Source organism: Xiphias gladius, chromosome 1, assembly GCF_016859285.1.
Source record: "Xiphias gladius isolate SHS-SW01 ecotype Sanya breed wild chromosome 1, ASM1685928v1, whole genome shotgun sequence".
In the NCBI taxonomy this organism is placed as follows: Eukaryota; Metazoa; Chordata; class Actinopteri; order Istiophoriformes; family Xiphiidae; genus Xiphias; species Xiphias gladius.
This window is the reverse complement of record NC_053400.1, coordinates 20,356,228-20,367,500: the sequence shown is the minus strand read 5'-3', so window position 1 is coordinate 20,367,500 and position 11,273 is coordinate 20,356,228. Positions and strand designations below refer to the sequence as shown.

General features: G+C 38.1%; 1 protein-coding gene across 1 annotated transcript in view; it reads right to left on the bottom strand.

The window, feature by feature from the left end:
* stk33 (serine/threonine kinase 33) overlaps positions 1 to 10,858 on the bottom strand; it is a 16,297-nt gene extending 5,439 nt beyond the window's left edge. The window contains exons 1-7 of the mRNA XM_040135188.1: positions 10,802 to 10,858; positions 4,582 to 4,698; positions 3,918 to 4,031; positions 3,668 to 3,772; positions 3,351 to 3,489; positions 689 to 771; positions 1 to 4 (exon numbers count right to left, since the gene is read on the bottom strand). The exon at positions 1 to 4 is cut by the window's left edge and continues 84 nt beyond it. Of these exons, the coding sequence (XP_039991122.1) occupies positions 1 to 4; positions 689 to 771; positions 3,351 to 3,489; positions 3,668 to 3,772; positions 3,918 to 4,031; positions 4,582 to 4,698 (562 nt within the window). The 5' untranslated portion in view covers positions 10,802 to 10,858. The remainder of the gene's footprint in view (positions 5 to 688; positions 772 to 3,350; positions 3,490 to 3,667; positions 3,773 to 3,917; positions 4,032 to 4,581; positions 4,699 to 10,801) is intronic.
* Positions 10,859 to 11,273: the final 415 nt, after the last annotated feature.

The window sequence follows — 11,273 nt, the reverse complement described above, 5'->3', positions numbered from 1 at the left end:
TCACCTAGGTAGAGAATAGCACTTAACAAAAAGTTGATACAAATAAACATGATTTAGATGTGCTGACAGAACCCATATTCAATTCTTAGTTTGAGGAGATTTTGTCAGGAAAATCAAGGCTTGAGCTTGAGAACAAACAATGATTCTTGACGACTTACATCAATATTTACATAGCTGTATAGGTCCACACATTAGGGGTATCGCATTATCCCAAAAGCAAAAACATCCAGAAGAGAGGACTAACTACTGTGAAACTAATGCGAAATCAAAGTAATTTATCCTGTGCCATAGCAACACTTTCCTACAACATGTACAGTATGTGAGTGTTTGTGCATGTGTGTGTGAGACAAAGAGAAAAACAGAGAGAGACAGGGACGTTTATGCTGTGGCCGAGCCTTGTTTTAGCTCACACACCAGGTATTTGCTTTGGCTGGCTTGCCGTCAATGCACAACACATGCTGTGCTCAGCTGGTAATTTGTTTAAAGATACAGTTGAGTCTCACTTTGTAAAGGTGTACTATAAAGGAAGACTGGAGGGAGCCTGTCCTAATGAGGTAGTATTTAAAGCCTTTACTAAATATAACGCAGATACAAGGAAAAAGTGCCCATCAGAGGCTTGTACCCAGTCCAACAGAGAATGGATAGGAAGCAGTGATCGAAAGTTTCACAGTCTGAGTCACCATCTTACCTTGATATTAATCCTGTCATTATCATCATCAAGAGAATTTTTCACAAGAATGTTCTCAAGTTTCAAGTCCCGGTGCACTATGTCTGTAAGATGTCAGGAGAAAAACTTTTACACAGACAACATGGATTTGAATGAATACACTTTTAACATGGTTGTATGTGACAATTACAGTTACCCAATTAGTTTTTGTAATCAGATCTCATCAATGGATCAAAGGAGTCAAAATGGGGTTGCTTGTAGAAATTAAACCTCTGAGTATTATCACACAACTCTGCAGTTGCCGTGGCTAAGAAGCCAGATATTTCTTCAAGAGTAGGTGGAGACCAAAACAGAGCTTAAGAGAGAGTGAATATTGGATTTACATTCATCAGGTGGCCAGAAACACGACGCAGAAAATGCTAATGTTAAACCGTGTCTGCTTGATGTGTGAATAAGCAACTGTTGTCATTTTTGCCATTTCAACCTTATAACGTGATAATATGTCAATGCTGTGTTTACAGCTTAATGGGACACCCTATTTAACGCCGTTTTAAACATTGGACTCTTAAAAAAAAAAGAACTAAAGATTTTTTAAGTGTTTTAATCTCTGGTATTACATTATTCAAGGTCCTTTTTTAACTGATTAAAAATGGCATTATGTGTTCTTTAATATAACCCAATAATCATCACATCAAAATACTATATACAGTATATGTAAAGGCAATACTCAAAATATATTAAAATTTGAAAAAATTTACCACACAAATTAATTCTTACTTACAGGTATTTTTAGGTCTTCCTGGGGTCTTAAAGGACAAAAAAACTTTATAGAAGCACCACTCCTCTGTAAGTTTATTTCTATCCCAGTCCACTTAATAGTTGTCACTGTTCTTGTGTTGCTGATTTTATCAATTAAATACCAAAGGTATTCATAAGTAAATCATCAATCATGACCATAATTACAACAAACTGGTAGTTTGTATGTTCTCCTTGTGTTAGCTCAGGTTTTTTCCCATCCCAAAGCCAATTCATTGCCCTTGACTAAACCACTGGCTTCATAACAAGAGTTGGTTTTCAGGCGCTGCACTGTGGCTACCCACTCCTCCTAAATATTTAAGCAAAGGACAAATGTCCCCATGGGTGATTCATAAAGACTGACTTAACAAAGTAGCTTCACAGACTTGGCCAGTGGAACATGGCCATCTTTTGAAAAGTCACCTGACACAAAATATTGCAAAACATGGCAGACTATATCTGCTGGAAAAAAGTGTTTTTTTTGTCAGCCACCAGAATAAACTACCAACACAATGATCTGTTTACCTTGCTTACAGTTGGCCAGGATGAAGGGCATCGTTAACAAAACTTGTTGGAGTGAGAGAAGGCAGGAGGAAAAATACAATTTGCCCTGAGCAATCCTTTTCACTGCACTGGTTAAACCAACCAATTATATAACACAACAGTGTTGATGGTGTGTGAAAGATAAGTCAAACCAAACAGTGTGCATAAAACAAACACCTGAAATTTTTCATTCAATGCTGCAGCTGAACTCTCAATTTCATATTCATAAAGATCTTTATTTAATAATTGAGAGGAAAACACATCATAATTACCAAATATTACATAACTTTGGTTCATTATGTTTCAGTAATCTTCCATCTGGTAATTTGTTTAGAAATCTTGCTTCTTATTTAATAAAACAGTTGGATCTGCAGTGTTAATGGCCACATGTGCGTGCAAAATGTACCATGTTGTTACTAGCATTTGTTAGCATTAAAGCTCGAAGCGCAGCTGCGCCCAAGTACAGCTAAGACTAACAACTCAATGTGACAAATGGCAACTGAGGCTGACAAAGCACAGCAAAAATTTGATAGAAAAGCCAAACAAATTTAAACTGAGCGACTTTCATGATCGGTCATTTGACAAAAAGGGTACTACCGAAAGAAAAGCTAGTGCTTTCTCATTAGTACCGTTACTCTATATAGAGGTGAGGAGAACTCGCACGGGGGAGTTTCCATGTGAAAACACACTTATTAATCAATACTGCTCCGTAGCATGTTGTAAATTAGTCATTAGCCGAATGTAATGATGCCTTATTGCCAGACAGTGTCCTAAATTACCTCTAACCACAGATTTCACCATTAGAAGCGGAAAAGCATTTCCAAATAAAACACTTAGATTTAATTAAAATGTTTATTATGCTTTTCACTGGCAGTTGTTTGTTATTGCTCCTTTATCAAAATGAGCCACGCTTCTATAATGACTGAAAGCTGTAATGGCAAGGAATGTCACATCATTGAGTACAACACAGTTTGAGTGTAACTGACGCGCAGTTTTTCTAATTCCACCTGTGTACTTAATTTAAAAATCTAAAAATACCCTAGACTAAAACATAATCCAATACTGCCAAGTGTAATTAGGGTAAGAATATGTAGCATGTGAAGTAACTTAACAACAAACTCGATAGCAATATTTAACTTGTCTTCCTGTTATAAGTTTCATGTCTGTTGCAACAGTAACACCTGGGTGTTGTCATACCTGTAAATACCTGTATCAGTGATTTCAGATTGTAGTGAACACACCATATGCACACGTGTACATGACAGCAACAACAAAACTAGATTTTAAGCTTGTGTTAAGATGATGTTTAATACTATCAAACTGTCACGCTGCAGAATGACATTACCTCTTTTGTGAAGATAGACAACGGCGTCAGCTAAGCTACAGATGATATGCCTTGTCTCGTCCTCTGTAAAGAACGTTTTCTGCTGCAACAGCTGCATCAGTTCACCTCCAGCGCACAGCTCAGTAACCAAATACATCATCTAGAAACAAGCAGAGAAAATGCCTCTCACCATACAGTCAATTTGTGTGTTCTTAACAGTAATATTTATGCAGACACACGGTAATAGGGGATTACGATATGTCACATGGATCACTTGTAACCCACTCTCTTAATTAGGCTTACTCTGAGTTTGTGACTAAAAGCCCAGCAATGCTCACCCTAGGCGTGTCGTAGACTTCTTTTAGATGTATTATGTGAGCATGGCTCACTTTTTTGAGAATGTTTATTTCGTGCCCCAGCATCTGGACTTTCGAACTTCCCGCCTGAAGTGACAGAAAGTCAGCTGATTGAGTCTCAGCATAGTTAAGGCCATTTTTTTTTCTCTGCACAGAATAAACTCTCTCTTATTAGTGCAACTTTTTATCGCATTAAAAAACAGGCTTCCCACGGGATGCCAAAGGTACTCACCGCTGGTTTGCAGACCTCCTTAATAGCCCAGTTTGTCTGTGTCTCATTGTGTGTGGCTTCATAAACAACTCCAAAGCTACCTCTACCCAATTTCCTTCCGAATTCATAAATTTCCTAAGGGGAAAGGAAAGAGAAAAAACATTAGTACATTTGTAACCTACACCTGCTCCTGTCAGTCTGAGACAGCAGAGGATTTCCATTGAGCTTGTGTCTTTAGGATCATTAGGATCGTTTCAGTGTTTTGTATATATAAAAAAAAAAAAAGTCTTAGCTTCAGACCTGAAATCTGAAGTACATCCTAATTTCAAGCTCTCTGAAAAAACTGAAAGTTTTCTGGTCCCTGGAGCTGCAGAATATAGTATTTCTAATCAAGTTACAAATTATTAAGTTGCTGCTGCAGTTCCTTCAATCTCAGGTCTAATTAACTTGATGATTATCTGTGTGCATGCAAGGCTGAGCACTGGCTGCTTTGAATTTGGCAAAGGGAGCAGTCAAATTCCCCAATGAAGGGGGGCTATACAGAAGCAAAGTGAAGTTTGATCCTCTTCTGGTGCTGATAGAGTGTACTATAGAGGTCACCAGTGAGAATGTGTGACTTTTTCACTGGTGGTCCCATAGCACAACACAAGGCTATAGTGGAATCATGTATAAAAGCTCTCCATACCCTGAGTTCAGCATCATTCTCAAGGCGTATTACAGGCACATCCCTCTCCAATGTGTCCCTGCTGGTCCGTGGGGACACGATGTCCATGTCTAATCCACTAACATCTGCTTCTGTCATCTAGAGATTGGAAAGGGAGGGCAGTCATTATTGCTCTGAAATTCCCTATCAAGCCATGACATAATAGGGCTGTCCATGACAAAAGAAATTCTTAGTTGACAAATTATAACTGCATTTCTTTGACTGATTAACTATGTATTTTTATAGAAAATTCAGTTGAATTATGTTTCCAATATTATTATTTACGAAGATGAATGCAGTCATGGTGAGGGATTTCTTGAAATCTAGTTTTTATTAAAGACCAATATGTGTGAATATTGCTGTGGTGCCATAGATGTGACCATCTCTTTACACTAATTACTGATTACTAAAAGCCCATGCCCAAGCTTAAACAAAGACTGATCGACCAAACATTTCCGAGTCGACAAAGCACAACATGCGGTTCTACTGTGAGTTTTCTCATTCTCTCATGACACAGTTTACCGTCATGTCTAATCATCAGAGCCCAACTAACAGTAGATTTCTGGCCACTCAACTGAGGACCTTACACCGTCACTACTGCAACTCTTGTCTGACCAAGAGTCCAAAACCCAAAAGCACCCAAAAGCAGCAAATTCTGAAATTTATGACATTTTACGTTAAAACGACTTACACGAGTACTACTATCAACTGTCCATTATCATTACAGTGATACATTTTCTGTCATTTGACTAACTGTTTCAGTACTTACTGAGAGGCTAAGATTTGTCCAGTATACCAAATGTACAGCATTGTTTCATGTTTGTGAAGATTTAAAAAAATAATGTTACCGACTACTATAAAAAATAGCGAATTTCTCTGATACAAACACCCAACACACTCTTCAAACGTGCTATTCAAAAAAGCATGAAGTAATTCACAAAATATTTTTAATTGAAGGCTATTTTACCAGTATTGAAGATATTATTTTTAAGTTATCTTATAAAGGTTAATTCAAGAAGTCTACACTTCAAGAATTAGTGCACAGAATCACTGAATCTTTACCTCACCGAGTCTAACTTGTCACTTTTTTATCACTGGTTTATGACCATAATGCTGTCTCTGTCTGAGCCTATATTAACTTTAAGCACAATTTACCCAGCTTGAAAAACAGTCTCCAAAGCCAAATTAAATGTAAAGCAATTATCAAGTGATGACTGGGAGCGATGAAGTGGATCCACCACACGCACAGCAATTAATTATTAACAAGGAAGCTGTGTCTTTAACCTCTTCACTCTGATGCATTATTTTAGCCCTGACAGGGCTCTCATAACAGGCCTGTCTCTCCCATTATCTCCTGTCTATTTTCCAATCAAAACGATTGTGACAGCCTCTGGAAATTCCAATCACCTCGATCACAGCTCATTTGTGAAAGACAGAGGCATGTGATGAGTGTATCAGTAGGGACTTGAAGTAAGAAGGAGGAGACGAGTCCTGTGCACCTCATGTGTTTCCGAGACAGAGGTGTCTGCTCCTTGGCCCCAGGTCCATGATGCAAAGGAAATGGGATATCTAGGTCAGGTCAGGGTGAGAAGCCTGACCTTAAAAAGGGTTACTAAAGACACAGGTCTTGAATTACTTTAAGCCTGGGGTTGTCTGTCTGCAATCTCTAGACCTGTGTTTCCAAAACTACAAGTCAAACTGCAGGTCAAAACACAAAATAAATTACTTAGTGTTTCTGTTTTACAACTTAATAACTTAAAACCTTTACACTACAGTTGCAACCGACCACAATCCACAATATTTGAACACTAATTAATACAGATATACATTGCCCCCCTAGCTCCACTGTCATATTAAAAAAAATCTTGTAAACTATAAATGCCACTGACAAAAGCAATCAATTCTTTTTATCCACCAATAACAAACTTTACCAAGAGAGCTGACTGTAAATGGGCATGAAGTTCCTGCTGTTCCTCACAAATCCCCCCACTCTTCAGTGGAGTTGTCCCAAACAATACTCAAGAGGCACTAATGCAATGACAAGGACATGATCCTCTGACATGAACTTGAAAACAAGGCCAATTATGTTTATTGGATGGACCGAATTGCTGGTAATACAATTGGGATTTAAACTTCTCAGCAGTGGTAGGTAAGAGTTGTGCCCCTGTGCCCCCTGTGCACATAAAACTCCCTCCATTAAGGCCAAATTATCTGTCCAGATGCCATTTTATTGACTTGAAGTCAGACTTAGAGTATTACCAAATTCTGTGAATGGATCTCTTTCTTTTCCATCTCTACATAGATGGAGGATTGACCAAAGAATAAATATATAATTTTAACTAGGTCAAATAATGACTGAAATGTAGTTGACAGAACAAATGACCAATGAGAAAACATAATGGTCTTTGTTCACACACAGATACACTGAAAGATGAGCAAACATCAGTACACACCCAAGCTCCAAGGAGACATAGGCTGCGGTCCACCATTTACATCGAGTTTGCCTCATCTCCAGTCTCAGCAGGAGGTGATTAGAGGCGACAAGTCAAGCCCATACTTACCTAATTTTTCCATCATTCTGTCAGACAGCAATTTCTGTTTCTTTACACTACTGAGTGAATAAATATATGTAGTACCTAATGACTGGGAGCGTGGGGGTTACTGTCAGAGAACTAAGCACACAAAATCAATGTCACTTTGGAACAAAAAAGCATGGACATACAAAGGATGACTCTGATCCTGTGTAACTTCTCTTCCCTTAAACCTGCTTGTCTTTCATTAACTCGAGAAAACATATATTTACTCTTTCTCCCACCCTTACTATCAATAAGACTGTTACCAGACAATATTGCATTAATGCGTTTTTTTACCGCTGCTGCTTATCTACCAGATCTGAAGTGCACCTGCAAGTAGGAAGTGGTGACCTCAAGTGATATGCTATTTAAGGCTGAAACAATTTGTCAATTAACCAACAAGTTGACTGAAATAAAATTACAAGGACAATCATTTCTGGCCTATAGGTCTTTGTCCACCAAAACATCTCATTTTACGAACAGCTTTTTCCCTTTTGCAGTAATTACCCTAACCTGTGTCAGGATCTTAAATATCCGCCTTTCTTTGCCTACCTAGTAATAAAGTGATTATCATTTATTCCGCTTTTCTCCGTTTATATGATTGATAAATTGAACATCTTTGAGTTGTGGACTGTTCTTCTGTCCAAACAAGATATTGTAAGATATCATCTTGGGCTGTGGGACATGAAACAGCTATAACTATTATGTGACATTTTATAGACTAAACTGTTACCAATTAATATTAAAAACTGCAGCATACCAAAAGTCAGCAGTGGTGTATCCCAGAGAGAAATGTCATATGCTGCTGGAAACCACAGTGTCAAAAGAGTTCCCACTTTTCACTTTCAACTAGACCATCAAGATAGTACACATTTCAATAATTTTACTTTCGAGGTTTGCTTTCTTTGATGGCTGTAATAGCAGATTAAATTAGGCTTAAGCACCTCTCTAATGACAGGGCCTCTAGCTGTAACAAGCAGCCACTAAAATATAGACTGAAAATCAAATAAAAACAAAATCTTTCTAACTGCAATTAAAATGTATCCTGCTATCCGTTTTGCTTGAGCCCAAATATTACATTTTCCTCGTGTGAAACTTAATCATTTATTGACAGCTTGGCTTTGATGACAAATGATAAACTTCACAGCCCTAATGAAGCGTGGAATTACATTACCTGATGAGGCAAGAAATTGCATGTTTAGAATGCAAATATAGAGCCCATCTACTTCACTAAGTTATGGGGTGAACCCTAATATTATACAGAGAGATTATCAAAGCTTGTGGTCTAAATGTAATTAAGTCATTAAAGCATACAACACACTTACTACAGAGCTGCGAAAAACACCTGACAGTTGATGGTCTACAGGACTGACAAAAAGGAGGTGCTTTAAGCTCCTATTCCTACACTCAGAAAACAAGCAATCCATGTAGTTCCCTTATAATTGTAAACTGCAAAATGATTTATTTGTGGCAATATTTCTGATCAGCACAAATGTCAAGCTAACACAGGGTGCAATCCTGCTTGGACCAGTTGAGAAGTTTATAATTAATGTCACATTAAATAAAGGTTTTATCTCACATGTCTTTAATTTGCTTTCATAGTTGTAAAGGGCATAATATTGAAAGGCTTGTTAAAAGATGGGAAGAAGACCTTCAGAGTGTTTATGATGAAGATGCTTGGAAGGGATGTATTCGGTCAACCCACTCTCTGTTTCTCAGGAATAAATTCAGAGAAATACAATACAGAATATTTCACAGGCAACACAGGACACCTCATGTTATGAACAAAATAGATCCTTGTAGATCTCCATTGTGTTTTGAATGTAAATTGACAGCTGGGACATACTGTATATACGGTACAGTGCTTTTGGAGTTGTCCAAGAATATCTAAGTTTTGGTAATGCATAACTAAAGATAAGTAATAATGTCAAAAACACAGGATTTGCAAGGATCCAGGCCAGTTCCTATTAGGGCTGCCCCTTAAAAACAGAATCATGGACGTAAGAAGGTCTGAGCTGTTTAACAAACTTACTTTTTTGGCTAGAATATGCATATTATTTAATTGGATTCACGAAAAGCCTCCCACTTTAACTGAGTGGTATAGGGAAATTTTGAGGGTTTGTCCAATGGAGAGGCTCAGTTCCAAGTTAAAGGGAAATGACAACAGCTTGATGGCTATATGGCAGCCTCTGATAGATCACTTGCCCAGAGATCTAAGCAATGTCGTCCAAAGAGAAAAGTGCTGATTGGATTAGAAGGCTCCAGGCTGATTTGCCTGTACATAGCAGTAACTGAGCGATGGTCAGGATAACTGCGTCTTGACAGCGTAAAGAAATGCTGCTTAATGTACACAAGTGTATATATTCAGTTATCTGTTTTTTAGTTTTGTCTTTTCCCCTCTTCGTTTTATCTTTCACTTATATTTTTGTTCCTTCTCCTTAGTTCAGGCCCATGATCCTCTATTGAAATGAATTTTCTTTAAGCTGTTGTTTTGACACCACACCAAACCAGGTGTAATACAACTTTCTATCTCAAACACTGACTTTGGGAGATTCGTAAAATCACAATTAGAACAGAGAAATATCAAATGCCACTTGATTTACAACAATACAGTAAACACCTGACAGTTGATGGTCTACAGGACTGAAAAAAAAGGAGGTGCTTGAAGTTCCTATTCCTACACTCAGCAAACAAGCAATGCATGTAGTGTCCCTATAAACAAATAATTTAAAGGAATTATTCCAAGAGTTCCTCCTGTCCTCAATGGTCATGTCTGATAAGTTTCTATTGGCAAGAAGACGTGCTTTGCCAAAAGGAAGCAAAAGATCAAATCCTGCTATTTGCTCAGAGCACTCCACATGTTGCTAGGAGATAAGGGCCAACAAATTCAAATTTTCTCATTGGTTTAATCCTGGTTAAAGCTAATCTCTGCCCTTGCTGGGCTCCGCTTTGGGAAGCTAGGAGGGCAAACATCTATAAAAATGTAGGCCATAGCAGAAACAACAACAAAATCGAGTTCATTTCAGTGAAAAGAGAAGTCAAACTCATATCAGAATACAAAGATGTCCACACGTTCACTTATAAATCATGCATAGTCCAACTGCCAAGCTGATTTAGCTGGAACAAATGATGCAGGACAACCTCATCTTCACGACCTAGACAGATTTTAAACGATTGAAAAACATGACAGCTTTAAATGACTTAAGAATTTAACATGACGACTTTTTCAATCAGTGGTAGAACATATTAGTTTTGCTTGTCGTGTGGATCTGTAAAGGCATTTTCGTGGTCTGGTATTTTTGCAGTGAATTATCTTGTGGTTAATTTGAAATCCTTCAGTTTTCTCATATAACTAAACCGATCGACTGTTACTCAGCCGTTGGCCACCCTGTAGCGATAAAAGCGAATTAATCTGCTCTTATTATAACATGAAATAGCACATCAAGCCTGAAGAGCGTCATTAATGTTAGGTAGCGTTCACCATGGCACGCGTTGTCATGGCAACGAGACATAAAGTTGCACAAACGTCTCCTCTAACGGGCGGAAACGTCTCAAACGACAGATACGCGAATGCACCCTGGGCAAAATGAGGCACTTGCTGTTAGAGAAGTTCAAGGCAAGTTTCTTACCTTTCAGAACGGATCATTTTCGTTCAGCATCTCTTGTATACACGCAAAAACTTTTTCGGCGCCTGCGTAGGGAAGGCGACGAGGGACAAAACTCCTGTGAATGGACGGTGCTTCTCCTCGATCCATGGGCTCGCAGCGCCCCTGTTGGCTGGTGTGTGGCGACATGATGTAAAGTCTAAAGACTTTACTTTAGGATAAACCTGACCACGACAGGACTCTCACTGAATTTCCAACTCGCAGAATAACCATAAGCTCTCTCATAAATGTGTAAGCTAAAGGGGAAAAATGTGATGCCTAGTGGCAACCTTCATTTTGCTTGGTCCTTAGTCTCCACCTAGTGGACGAAGTTTTTACTGGAGAGTTTTGTCTGATTTATTAGTGTTGATTCGTTTATTAAATTAAATCTAAAGATATTGGGATATAAAATAATTATTTAGAAAAGCTTAATGACATTATAAACGAAAGGTTAAGA